Source organism: Anticarsia gemmatalis, chromosome 2 (assembly GCF_050436995.1).
Source record: "Anticarsia gemmatalis isolate Benzon Research Colony breed Stoneville strain chromosome 2, ilAntGemm2 primary, whole genome shotgun sequence".
Classification (NCBI taxonomy): Eukaryota; Metazoa; Arthropoda; class Insecta; order Lepidoptera; family Erebidae; genus Anticarsia; species Anticarsia gemmatalis.
The window spans coordinates 12,453,792-12,467,673 of NC_134746.1; the positions used below are offsets into that span (position 1 = coordinate 12,453,792).

Here is a 13,882-nt window from a genome sequence, read left to right on the forward strand (position 1 = left end):
TACTTGTGAAGAAAATGGTGTGAATGAAAAAATGCGAAATCTCATCTTCGTGCCCATCTAGTTTCTATGACTTTGGGCAACACAAGAATAATCCTTAGAAATTGACTATTAAGAAATTTGGTACGTTTCACGATACGATTCATTCATCGCCTAAGTTTTGCGTTATTTTATTAACTCTTTATATACTTATTAATATTAATATTATATTTTAGCTGTGTTTATGAAATATATCCTATATATAGAGCCATTAATGCCTGAGGCAATAAGTCCGTCCATTTACATTGTGCACGAAGTTTGCAAAAACTAGTATAGTAGTAGTAGTAGTATATGAAATGTCACCTTAAAGCATGTATAAATAAAAAACAAGTAAAAATAGCAACTTAACAATTAATGTGTAACAATTTTAATGCACGTAAGTGTATTCGGAAACTGTAAGTGTATAGTGTGTTTCACTCACATTTATGCGTATGAATAATGCTCTCACTCTCGCACTCATAGGGAAAGTTTAATGGCGTCTAAGGGACGAAGGGCCCTGCGGAATGGTCTGTCCGCATACAGGGGGTCTTAAAATTGTACCTTTAATAGAGCTCAGATAATGATGATGATGATGATAATGAAGATGAATGACTACAATTTTTTTTTCATAATTTTTGTAAATAGTGTAAACCATATCTATTTTTTAAATAATTCCCAAAATAATGTTACTTATCTTCCTAAACATTCCAAGTACTTTTAATCTATACTAATTTTATAAAGATGAGAAGTTTTTTGTTTGTGTGAACGCGCTAATCTCAGGAACTACTGGTGCGAATAAAATAATATTTTACTGTTGGATAGCCTATTTATTGAGAAAAGCTATAAGCTATATATCATCACGCTACGACCAATAGGAGCAGAGTACCAGTGAAAAATGTTACATAACCCGTTTATGTAACATTTTGACCTATCTCTCTTAAGTGACGCAAGCAAAGATGCGCGGGTCAGCTAGTATTCAATAATTTTTCAATTTTTATTTTTTTAATTCCATTGTTTTTCATTTATTTGTATGAATAATGCTCTTACTCTCGCACTCATAGGGAAAGTTTAATGGCGTCTAGGGGACGAAGGGCCCTGCGGAATGGTCTGTCCGCATACAGGGGGTCTTAAAAGTGTACCTTTAATAACATATATAAAATTTAGGCTTGCTACTATGACGTAGTTGACCTCATTTTTTTATAACATTTAAGGCGTCTGGCAGAAGTAACGGCCCCGGGAAACGGTCTGGCAATAGTCAATTTTAATTCTACATAATATCATTACTAACATATCTGAAAACCAGCTTTGCTACTATGACGTAGGTTGGGTCGTTTTTTACGCACCTTCACTCCGCGCTACCTCAGAAACGGCCCCGCTTTCAAGGTAGTGGATGTGCATACCTCTTAATAGACCCTTTATACTAGCAATCCTCAAAATTTCAGCTTTGCTAAAATGACGTAGGTCTGGCAGCTCTGGGATCTTGGTCCATATATGAATATTGGACGAAATAATATACAAAAAGTTATAATTACATATTTATTTATTCATCTTAAAAATATTTTGTATGTAAACTATTTAGTAGTGATTTATAATAAACATGAAAATTATACAGTACCTATGTAAGGTATCTACAGAATTGAAAATATACAACCTTACAGCAAATGAAGGAGTTACCTACATACAATAGTAAAGAGAAAGCTGCTTGTACAATATTACAAAAAAATATTTAACCTAGATATCTATCATACACACAAACGCTCAATTCACTTCACGTCACTTATAAGCTACAAAATATTTGTCCAATTTCTTATACGTAAACGCCGCGCGTCGTCGAGCTAGTACCTGTGAAATTCAAATCATAAACTTAATGCACGTACGGTAAGAGATCGAGCAGGAGCAAAACAAAAAAAAAACCAAATGATACCACAGACGTACCTACCTGCTTTTGCTATCGGATCGGCTTCGTCGGTCGCGTGATCGTGAGCGTCGCACGGATGGTGAACGGCGACGTACAGAGGGCGAGCGTCGCGGAGACCCCGACCTGCCTCGGGAGTACGAACGTCTGCGCGGACTGCGACTGCGGGATCTACCAACATAATACAATTAGTATTCGCTCTGCTATCATCACATACAACAACACTGTTCAACATCTACACCTCAGGGACGCTTAGTTTGATTAAAATCTAACATTTGTCAATTTTAGTTAGATTGAAATCCACCGCATTGTTAATTATTTATTTCTTCTTTGTGTAATCAGTGAAATAACTGTTGAGGGAACATTAATTAAATTTAAAACAATCTACTTTACAACAAAACCCTAAGTTACCTACACCATAAACGCCAACTCGACTTCTCTAATACTAAGTAAGGCAAGGTAAGGTTCTAAGTATAGGATTCAAAAAGTACCGAGACATGGTGAGCCTGCGAAGGTCGACCGTTGTGGGGCTGCTGTGAGGCCGAAGGGATATTACCGTGGCGAAGACGAGTTTCAATGTTATCTTCCGTCGAATGATGGCATTTATCGGAAGTTTCAAGAAAAATTGCGGTAACACGGGGAAGTTGATCGCCTTTAGGTTGTATTTCTAGCTCGGTGCCACGGTGACGGCGGTGTGTGCAGTCGGTGAAGCATTAGGAGTTGCAATGATATTCAGGATGTTTTGTAGGTCCTATACTGTGTGGCTCTTTATTATGCGTTTTATTCAAGTCCAGGTTCGGATTACGGTTAGGGACTAGGTGATGGCGGTCAGGAGGTAAGTTATGGGGACGCAGATGTTGGAGACTTCGGCTGCGCGCAGAAGTTTGGAGAGCCGATCGCAGAAGTTGAGCGGGATGTTGTAGTAGCGAGCGGCGTTCGCGGATGTCTTATTGGTTAACGAGCCGTAGTTGTGGTGAAGACATGTGGTGAGGTCGTTGGTGTGTTGGTGGTTGGTTGATAAAATGGACCTGCAAACGTTCCAACACCCACCACTTTTAATATCTCCATTATCATACTATCTACTATTTATAGCAGATTTTGTAAATTACATAAATAATAAACGATAAAAGTAAATAGTGTAAAATGCAAACTAAAAGGATGTCTACATTATGTTATTTTAAATTCGCAACACTCAAGCTCTATTTTATTTTCGGACAGTTTCTTTTTCAATATTTTTGTTTAGCCCCGAAAATATGCATTAATTCATGTTAGAATTTCGTGTGTAAAGCCAAATATATTAAAAAATAAATTATATAAAACACTATAATCCTATTAAATTATAACATAATTTACTGAGAAACTTCAAATCCAATTGGAAAGTGTAATAATCTGGGAAATATACATACCTGGAGTATCGGCGGTCTCTCCTGGTGCGGCCATTTGACATCTCCACGCGGATGCGAGTTCCACAGCAACGACTATAAAAAAACAAAAGAAAATTATATGATCAGGAAGTTATTCAGGGCAATCGTACAAGGCATACATAAAATTTTATAATAGGAATGTTCCCCATCCCAAGGCAAGTGAAGACCATAGAAGATCGTCACATTTCAGCCTTAGGATGGAGGTACCATGCTCTTGCACACTTATGACTCAAGCGTTTCACATTGAGAATGAAACGGATCTAAGGAGCGTGCGGATTATAATAATTAGGAATGTTTACATAACAGTTCTCGTAAACGCTATGGCGCTAATTAGTTGCTTATAAATGTTGATAGCGGCAGGAAACCGTGGATAGTTATCGACAAGAACGATTGACATTTAAGACAATTTCCTAATGTTAGTGAAATTATAATAATAGTCACTCACTCTTTAACAAAGTTTAGATAAGACCATTAGAGAAGAAAAGTTGTTTGGAGCCACATGCTGCCATTTGGCGTAGAGTCGTCATGTGATAAGGGAGATAAATCTTAGTGTAAGTCCCATGTGGCCAAATGTAATAGGAATACTTAACTACTTAAGTAGAAAGATGATCTTATTGCTACAGTCCAAGGAGCGTAATTTGTCAGTTATTTTCATCTGGTATAAAATATGTTATGATCAAATATTATACCTAACAACTCTAAAACGATCGTTATCTTCTGACAATACGTATTGCTACGTTGATATGACATATTATACAAAACTTATCACGCGGGATGTCATGAATGGAGGCAAAAAGGTAACGAGTATGTCAGTGTTAATTAACCGGTTCAAAAACCGGCTACAATAACAGGAAATCCTGATCTGTAGTAATTTTACAAGTCTTATAAATAGGATACAATATGGAGACCATCATACACATTTGAAGCTTTTAAAAATCACCTAGTCTCAATGTCCCGCCAAAATATATGTCGCGCACTCGCGTATAACCTAGTTTAGCCACAGGCACGGAACCAAATAGGTCAAGTGAAACCAAGATGGCGGGTAAACTAGCGTAACGTGAACTATCAAATAATTACACATACTACAGTTAGGTAGCAATAGTGTGTGGTACTTACGTGCCGTCCAACCCCCGAACGGAATCCTCAGCGTCACGAGGATCTTCGAATTCCACAAAAGCAAATCCAGGGGGGTTTCTCGCCACCCACACATTTCTTATGTTCCCGTATTTTGAAAATACTTTTTCAATTTCATATTTAGACGCATTTGTACCCAAGTTCCCGACGTAAACTTTGCAAGAGAGATCCCATTCTCGGTAGCGAGACATCTGGAAAGGTATAACGTGTTAATTTTACGACGCCATTTTGAGTGCAGTGTACTCGAATAATGCCGGATTATTTTATTGCAAGTGTTATGATCATACTTACTTTCGAACTGCTTAGTTCACGAATTTTGACGAAGAGTAAGTAACTTTCTAATATAATAATAGATAGGTAGCACGAGAATTCGACACGCGTTCGACAACCTTTCACATGCGATGACGCAAATGGAATGAGTGAATAATGAATGAAGATGTTTTCACGTATTGATCGAATGGACCGCATGAACTCGCCGGATGAATGAATGAAGAATAGAGTTAACACCATAGACACTAGTAGTAATCAACAATACTTTGGTAGAATTTTTAGTCTATATTGCAGACACTTCCGCTTGTCTACACCCCGTACCCCTCTTCACTTTTTGTTATTTATTTGTCAAACAGCTGATTGTTTCGCAAAAACGTGATGAATACTTAGAATTCGACTGAGTAGTGAATCGAAAAATAAACGAAAATGGATGTGGTAGGGCTATTGAACAATATAAACGATAATTCGAATATGTTTGCTGTGAAAACATGGACGTCGGAGTGGTCTAACAATTTTCAAGACAACCAGGTGAGTTATTGATTTTTTGAATAACATCGAGATTATTATATTTCAAGAAGTATGCGACGAATCACGCCCGTTCAGTTCCTTCATTGCAAATAAGGCGTATCATTTAAACGCCTTATTTGCAATGAAGGAACTGAACGGGCGTGATTTTATAAGGTTACAATAGGTAATTCATTGTATTATTAGAAATCGGTATCCTTGAAATCAATGTTATCGTATTTGATACAAGAATAGATTTTGAAACAAACATTATCAAATAATGAAAACGTGTTATCATGTTAAGTTGCTGTTCCGCCGGAATACCTAGAGCAATAAATACTTCCTATATTATAAGTGTAGAAATTGAACAATATATTCTTAATGACATTTCCAACATAACCATCTCAGAAACAAATTATAAATATAAATTACTATTTTAAATGCTTTTAAAAGTATTTTATTTGTACATTAACGGGGTTCAGTAGCATACCTAGATCATTATCTACCTCAATACAAAATGTTTCTATTCATAAAATCCCATTTTATTGACACATGAATTATAATAATTACTTCTTACCTCATTACTTCTAAAAATGGTACCTACTGGCATTCATAATCTTCTGGTGATCTGTTCAAAGATGTCAAAATTAAATTCGACAGCTCGTTTTAATTTTATATTATTCATTTATAACACAATGTCCACTGATTATTGCTGAAGATGAATGTAAAGTTTTGATAATAGCTAGGTAATATTTTTTGTCAATAGTGTTGAAAAATTACCTAGGTATGACTGTAGTAACCTTGTAGCTTTAACCAAATTGCTAAATAAATTTACCTTCTCTCATTACTCGCATATACGGTGTACATTTTTATGATTAAAACGATGGTTATATATTCAACATGCATGTATAAATTTGCATTTCATGAGTTCATATTAACCGTTATAGAAATATGTTTGTTATACTTGTGAATGTGATTTTAATTATGTTTATATGAGTGCATACTGCATATTATTGTGTAGTTATTTCATCTGACTCATGCTTACTTAATTATACCTACTCCTAATTAATAAAGAGTTATGGTCTTATTTCATAACATATTACAAAATATTTTTTAACTACTGATCTTTTGTTATGAAGATGATCATTAGATCATTAATTAAATGTAATATTAAATATATACTGGTAGACTATATGACTGGTACTTAGCTTATAAGATAAATAGTAAAGGTTAAACCAATGAATCCACACAAATTCATGTGTCACTGCTTAGTATGGGTCTTTACCTAGAATAAGCAAGCGGTTAACTATAATTTATTTTACTAATTAAAAATAATATTATTGCTCTGCTTTAAGAAATTCTCCTTTGAATATTCTGGATCTTTTAAATCTTTTATCTAAATAATTAAGAAGTATCATACAGTAGGTGTCACTGGTGTTATCAACAGTGTATCATTACAAACATTTGCTGTTGCTCAATAATTCAATTTAATTATTTCATTATTAATATGTATGACATTTTTCTAATTTAGGCAATTGCCACTTAGATTGATTATTTCCTTACTGAAGGTATCAAAGCAGACTGGTCTTTTCAATGATAAATCATTAATTAAGTAAAAAACATTTTCGGCTTTATTACATTTGTGCAGATGTCTAATTTTCCTAAAATGTAAAGCTTTTTTTTGTAAAATCCAACATAAAAAGGTTAAAAAAAAATCAAAATTTTCTAAATCAACATTGCTTGACCACTCTACAACTAAATTTGAAAAAGAAACAATCATCTAACTAGCTATATGTAACATAAAACTTTTAACATGGAAGTAAATGAAATTGGTCATGCAACTACATCAAATTGTTGTAAAAAATACGGTTGCTATAAATAACTTTATATCTGTAGTCGGATAAACATCGCCTTTTATTCATCTATTTGTCAACCTCGGCCTTGAACGAGTCATATAGCTTGCTCTGTGGTACGAATAAAGCAAATAAACTATCAATGTAATGACAGTTTGAAAGAAATAAAGTTTGTAGTAATTTTGTAGGTCTAATTGATGGTTTTTACGTATTTTCAATTGGTCAAGTAATGTGTATTAAGTTAAGTTGTTATTGATACATGTGGTTCTATTTAGAAACAGCTAGCTATTACTTACGGATCCACTCGATTGGAATACGAAATGCGTAACCAGCCGTAGTTTGGTCGTCGCTTAAATACGTACTTAAATAAAACAATCTCTTTTCGAAGTACCAACTTCCTATGTATTGCTTTTCGACAGAGTCTTTACTTTTGTTTATAATTAGGTAATTTTTCAACTATCCATTCATTCTTTAATACATTTTCTAGAAAAGGGGATTTGCACAGTTCGTAATATGCACAGTAGACAAATGCGTTACTTATAATATCCAGTTTATTAGACGGGCGCAATTCTAGACAGCTGTCTATCGTAAAATATGTACGTTAGTTCTAGATTTACTATCTACTAGATCAATGACCTAAACCAAGTGTTGAAATGTAATTTCCTAAACCTTGGATTTAACTATCGTTAAACTAAGTTTCGCAAAGGCGGATGAGGTCTTTGTTTCTAAACCTAGATTGTGATAAAAACCGGTATTATACTAAGACAGCATACAAATAACTTGTACAAAGAATTACAACTTTCAATTTTTTTATAATCAACGTTAGTCCTGATAAATACGAAAGCTATTTCTTGGAATAACAACATTGCGTAGAAATAAAATAGGATAATCGAATTATATATTAAACTACCTGACCCGGCAAACGTTGTTTTGTCATAAAAATTAAAAAAAAAAAACATTGTCCAGCGGACAAAATTGTGAATCTAAACCATTCTCAGACCCCTTAAACACACACAAAAAATTTCATCCAAATCGGTCCAGTCGTTTAAGAGAAGTTCAGTGACATACACACTTACAGAAGAATTATATAATAAAGATTATTAATAAATATTATTTTCTTTAAACTGTAGAAAGAATAAAGCCATTGAAAACTTATAATAATACTAGCTGACCCGCGCAACTTCGCTTGCGTCCAATAAGAGAGAATGGGTGAAATTTTTCCCCGTTTTTGTAACATTAATTACTGGTACTCTGCTCCTTTTGGTCGTAGCGTGATGATATATAGCCTATGTCCTTTCTCGGGTATCAAAATATACAGACAGAGTTACTTTCGCATTTATAATATTAGTATGGATAAGCAGGCGAATGTTGTACAAGTTGTAGAAATTAAAGTATAGGCGATGCTCTGAGCAAGTGATCACCTTGAAATGTGACGATGCACTGTGCATTGTACAGCTTTAGGTTATAGACCCAGTGGAGACAAAACCTCAGCAAGATCACACTGAATCAAGCTAGTTAAGCAGTAATTATTTATATGCTTACTACATTAAAAATATCACGGTTGTTACACCCGAAGGTGTAGGCAGAGGAATATGAAACACGCCCATTTAGACTGTTAGTCCTATGTAATAGGAGGCGAGCCTATTACCATTTACAGGGCCGTTAACTCCAAACTATTAGTAAGAAATATTGTACCTAATAAATTAGAAAAGAACTATTGACAGATAATGCTAATGGCGTCATAAAAATCAGTGCTTGAAAAATTAGTCGTAAAATCTCCCAGTAGGCCAATTTCTAGGTCTTCCTTATCAAATGATAAGCAAAACTCATGTTCAACATAAATATTTTGATTTGTAATGCCTATCAATGACGAACGGCGTATATGATTACGTCAAAAAACTCTTCTTATCAGCTTATCAGCGAGTTTTATTTCCGTGGTAATGTGACATTGTCGTTTGGGTATTTTAATTTTTATGTTCATTTCATTGAGCACGTGAGTACATAAGCATGTATGTAATTATGTAAATGAATGAATTAATAAATAAAGATTATTACTGCCTTATTTCTGGGCAAAGGTCTCCTTCCGGAATGAAAGAGGGTATAGGACAAAGCCCAATCAAGTGAGGGGTGAAGGCTTAAAATAAAATAATCTGGATTTAATATTTCAATAAATAATTAAAGAAAGGAAAGGGTTAATTTTAAGACTTGCGCGGTAAGCTATTCAGTAGGTTTTAAACAAGCAATCTCATAAAAATATTCTTGTACAAACATAATATTCAAATAAGTCTTGGTCTTTATATTTTGATAAATATTCAAATAATAACATAACATTGATACATTAATTTGAATTACTTTTGCGGAGTTTTAATATAAAAATTCTCATATAAGGAAAATGTTACTAAAATGTATATACATTATTTAAAATCGTAATGGTAAAGCTCATTTTTTTGTAGGGTTTTTTTAGAATAAATACTGATTCAGTTGTTTTGGTTAATGACTAACCATTATAACATGAGTAATAGATGCATTTACCTGCCGCATTTTTACGTCCATTTCTGAGGGAGAGCAATTTAAGAAACATTCGATTTCTATCCATCTAAGGTTAATAAAAGATAAGAAATGTACAGAAAGCCTTTAATAAAATTCGACATTTCGGTTTCTTCTCACCCACTCATGGTTGTTTATGTTGACTGAATTCATTCGAGTCTAGAACAACAGGAATGCTCTATACAATAAAAAAATGAAACTAGCTAACTATGAAACCACGTGCGCATACGTATACGGAAGAAATACCAGACGGCTTTAGGTGGCATTAATTTAATTCACGAACTTGTTATAATATTTTATGCATGATTCCTTTTAACATGGATCGAAAACTTACTCATGAACCGTGGTCTGTGGTACTTATCACATTTATACAAAAAAAAAATAGTCCCTGTTATTATTTAAGAAACAACTGATATTTGATTAAGAAACTTGTCATTTTTCGTCTAAAAATATTTATAAATTACTGCTCGAATAAAGCCATCAAGCAATGATAAAGCAACTCTTTAACATACCAATTTGATAGGTAAGTATGCGAAATACTAAGAAATATACCATTTATCTTTCACTAGCTGACCCGCGCAACTTCGCTTGCGTCACATTAGAGAGAATGGGTGAAATTTTCCCCGTTTTTGTAACATTTTTTACTGGTACTCAGCTCCTATTGGTTGTAGCGTGATGATATATAGCCTATAGCCTTCCTCAATAAATGGGCTATCTAACACTGAAAGAATTTTTCAAATCGGACCAGTAGTTCCTGAGATTAGCGCGTTCAAACAAACAAACAAACAAACTCTTCAGCTTTATAATATTAAGTATAGATTAGTATAGATATCATAGTTCGAACTCTATCGTGATGATACTATCCATCATCATTAATCTATTCAACAACTGATCTACTAAGATAACATGGGATGTTATTTTATAAAATGTCAGTGGAACAAAGAAACGTGCCAACCAGTATGGTCAGTTTTCAACAAAAGGATACGCTCGGACACAGTCACCTGAGAATGCAATGACCCGGCTTATTACATTATCACACATCATAATACTTATAATTACTTATACTTAGTAATGCGGCCGATGACGAACGGCATATTTTATTTTTTATAGTAGAATCTTGTATTTAAGATGACTTGCGGTAGAAATTAGCCTTGTGAACTTGCAAACTTGCAAAAAAAAGTGCAACTCTTCCTGGAACATTAGTCTTTGGGCCACATAAATATTAGTTTCTTGAATATAACGCACAATGATCTTGCGTCATCATGTAAATAATATAAGGGGGTCTTTTTCAATCGCCAGGTGGTTTACATATTGTTATGTAACTATAAGCTATGTTGTTTTTATAGAATCGCCACATATCATCTGTAAAAGCGCCTAAATTACCAGTGAAAAGTAATCTGTGGGTGGAAAATAAAAGTATTCGTTTATAGTTGAGTGGCCATTGATGGCTATTATATTCTCTTGCTGGTATTAAAGAGTAGTTACGTTTTATAAATAACATGTTTACAACCGATTAAATAAAGGTCCGTGTTCCTGCTCAAAGGAGTGTTAGTGAAACGAGCTGCGCATTCGCTTTGTCCCCACATGAATCATGCTGTTTGTTAGAGTTCAAACTTTGACCCTTCCACAGTACGTTATCTTTGTTACACAGGCCAAATATTGTGCTAATATTTTATGATAATTGCTTATGTAATATGATGTTAGGAGCTCTTAGCAACGTAACGTAAGGCATACAGGAAGCGTTTGATGTCGTAACAAAGAAGTATTGAAGGACTGTCAGACAAAAGGTTCTTGAATTTATTATTTTGGCATTGTGTTTTAAGTTTGGCAAGGAAATTGGATGTCGCGGCGTTGCGTTGAGAATTGGGAACAATCTTCCTTTGTAGAACCTTTTCTTGAACACGTATTCCGCCGTCTCTTAGTTTGTTAACACCGAAGATCCTTGTTACATACGCAAAAAAAAAAATTACAAATTAATATGTTAAATAACTACGAATTTTCGAATGAAAAAACCGTACACGTGCGTTCTCGTTAAATTAATATTTAAACTATAACAATAGTCCGGAAACTCGAATATACGATAGTACTATCAGCTGTTCCACGCAGTGTGAAGGTGTTTTGCAACAAGAGTAGTCGTGTTGCGACAGTCGCAAGGACTTGTTTACTAACCGCGATTAGTTGAGCCTAAGTTTCTGTCGCTTCGGACGTGTCAGTGATGGTACTAGAAAAAGTTATGAAATGAAATTGTCTGATTAAGAATGGTGTTCTTTGTGGCTTGTGTATGTGTTATATTGACAGCCCAATTGGGAGAGAAACATCATCGTGTAAGTTTTTCAAACTATATGGAGAGTGTACTTTCGTTTTCTTTGTTCAGGACTTCTCTGAAATTAAAAAACCAATTTGGACAATTTTTCATCTGATAGATAGTTCAATTATTCCCAGACGAAGCTACTTTCTAAGATCAGGGGCATATTGAACGTTACTAAAGTTGTGAATAGAAATATTTTTTCTTTAACATAGTTTGAAAAAAGTGAGCTAGTTTTGAATAATGCGAATGTTTTTGTCCGTGTTATCGTCCTCGCGTATTATTGCGTATTTTGCAATGATTTGTTTCAAATGTACGCAAAACAATTGTTTGCAACAATATGTTTTAATTATGTGTTTATGTTACATTGTTGTTAAAACATGACGTGTTCAATTATTGACCTTTTCTATAACAAAAGGTTTATGGAAGTTCAATGCCCGCTTCGATGTTTATCTAGCAAATTTGATTTTTGTTCGATCGCTTTTGTAAACTATAAATCTGTTTTGTTTTTAATAAGGACAAGCAAAGACAAACGTACTTAATTTTTTTATTAATAAAATTCCGTCTTGAATTGCGAACCTCCACCTCTTTTCAAGTCGGATAATAATCTTTTCTTTATTATAAAATCGTATAAGTGGTCAAAATTTTTGTTTACAAGTAATCTAATTATTGCGAAATAAAAATAACTTAGAACTGAACAATTAAGATTTTCAGCAAATCATTATAATTTATGTGCACTAATTAACTAGTTTCGAAAAAACTTTAACTCCGTTCAGATATCTCATTAAAATCTAAGTGTTAGTTATAATTACACTTGTTTTCGTTAACCGAGTCTAATTAGAAGCATTTTAGTATTAGAAACGTTTATTCATGCGGGAATCGATCTCGCGACCAAGAACCGTGACATTCCACCATTGAGATATTTACGCCAGTTGTCATAGTAAACATGCATCTTGATAAGTTAATTTATTGATAGAAAATTTTAATTATTTTTAAAGAGATTTCTTCCCTGCTTTAAAATTTTCGTATTGTAAAAAGATAAATTAGACTGTCATGAAACTGGTGATTTGCGAAGTGGTTTAAACAATTTAAATGGTCTTTTTCAAAACATAAAAAGGTACGTAAAACCTAGACCGTTGCGGTAAAATTTTATCATTTTAAAACTTTTCCTTGTGCAAATTATTTTTAAATACGGATATACTAATCTCCAATCGTTTAGTTAGCAAAAATTTTGTCGCTTAAATTACAGAGATTTCATGTCTTAATATTGAGAGATATTTTTAATTTTGTATCTTGCATGATGCATTCTTCATACTGAGTTAATTTTCTTTCGTACCCAGGCAACAACGGAACAAAAACTGGGCTGTGTAACTTAAAATAAATATTTTGGAGAAAAGGATAAAATGAATGAAGAGGTCTGTGTTGAATTTTAATGTGCTCTGCCCTTGGTTTTTGCTAACTTATGTCGCAATTCGAGCGGAATTCCATGGACCCATAATAATGCCTTAAGGGTAGATAATCATCATTTGTGTTTTGGTTTCCATTCGGCAAATAAGTTGCTTTGAAGAGAAGAGTATGATACACATACGGCGACACAAAATAATTTATGCCCGGATTCTGAGGCACATTTTGTGGTAGTTTATCTATTAAATCAGTTTTTTTTTATATGAGTTTAATCGCTATTGAATAGATAAACTACCGCTTATTGCTTAATGTATCTCAGAAATGGGAGTCAAAGATCCTAAAGAATATTTAGTAGTATTATGCTATTCATTTAAGTAGGCAATTCATATTTCAGTTTTACTTATGTTAATTTAAGTAATTAATCGTTCAGGAAACGTTATTTCGTAACTAGTATTAAATGTTCTATTAAAAGTCGTTAGAACAAGTTGTCGCGAATTTAAAGACCGTTTCA

The 13,882-nt window shown here is 33.7% G+C and overlaps 2 protein-coding genes and 1 non-coding gene across 14 annotated transcripts in view; 1 reads left to right on the forward strand and 2 right to left on the reverse strand.

Annotated features, from left to right (window-relative positions):
* Positions 1-1,537: 1,537 nt before the first annotated feature.
* LOC142985017 (RNA-binding protein 1-like) lies at positions 1,538-4,921 on the reverse strand. 5 transcript variants are annotated; one of them, XM_076132948.1, is made up of 5 exons: positions 4,780-4,921; positions 4,471-4,679; positions 3,337-3,408; positions 1,955-2,101; positions 1,538-1,857 (listed from the first exon to the last, which is right to left on the reverse strand). In XM_076132948.1, exons 2-5 carry the CDS (start codon positions 4,677-4,679, stop codon positions 1,851-1,853), a joined length of 435 nt encoding a protein of 144 aa, XP_075989063.1. In that variant the 5' UTR covers positions 4,780-4,921; the 3' UTR covers positions 1,538-1,850. The 5 variants fall into 5 exon arrangements, with proteins under 5 accessions (XP_075989063.1, XP_075989055.1, XP_075989071.1 ...); XM_076132940.1 differs by having other exon boundaries at positions 1,538-1,878; XM_076132956.1 differs by having other exon boundaries at positions 1,951-2,101.
* Positions 3,493-3,628, reverse strand: LOC142986478 (small nucleolar RNA SNORA53). The gene has a single exon (XR_012960379.1). It is a non-coding gene; the product is annotated as a small nucleolar RNA SNORA53 (small nucleolar RNA).
* A 130-nt stretch (positions 4,922-5,051) lies between the features above and the next one.
* The window catches only part of sws (patatin like phospholipase domain containing sws), a 35,636-nt gene continuing 26,805 nt past the window's right edge, over positions 5,052-13,882 (forward strand). For 5 of the 8 annotated variants that reach the window (XM_076132892.1, XM_076132843.1, XM_076132857.1 and 2 more), the window contains exon 1: positions 5,053-5,286. In XM_076132892.1, coding sequence (XP_075989007.1) covers positions 5,185-5,286 — 102 coding nt within the window. In that variant the 5' untranslated portion in view covers positions 5,053-5,184. Of the gene's footprint in view, positions 5,287-11,770; positions 11,987-13,882 lie in introns of those variants that run through there. The other 3 variants (XM_076132852.1, XM_076132873.1, XM_076132866.1) reach the window with 3 other exon arrangements.

What these genes read in the sequence shown, in the direction of transcription:
- LOC142985017 (XM_076132933.1), bottom strand. Translation starts at nt 4,679, where the DNA reads ATGTCTCGCTACCGAGAATGGGATCTCTCTTGCAAAGTTTACGTCGGG. An exon ending in GTTCGGGGGTTGGACGGCAC is followed by an intron (nt 3,409 to 4,470) that starts GTAAGTACCACA and finishes GTTTTTTTATAG; the next exon opens with TCGTTGCTGTGGAACTCGCA. An exon ending in AGAGACCGCCGATACTCCAG is followed by an intron (nt 2,959 to 3,336) that starts GTATGTATATTT and finishes GAACGTTTGCAG; the next exon opens with GTCCATTTTATCAACCAACC.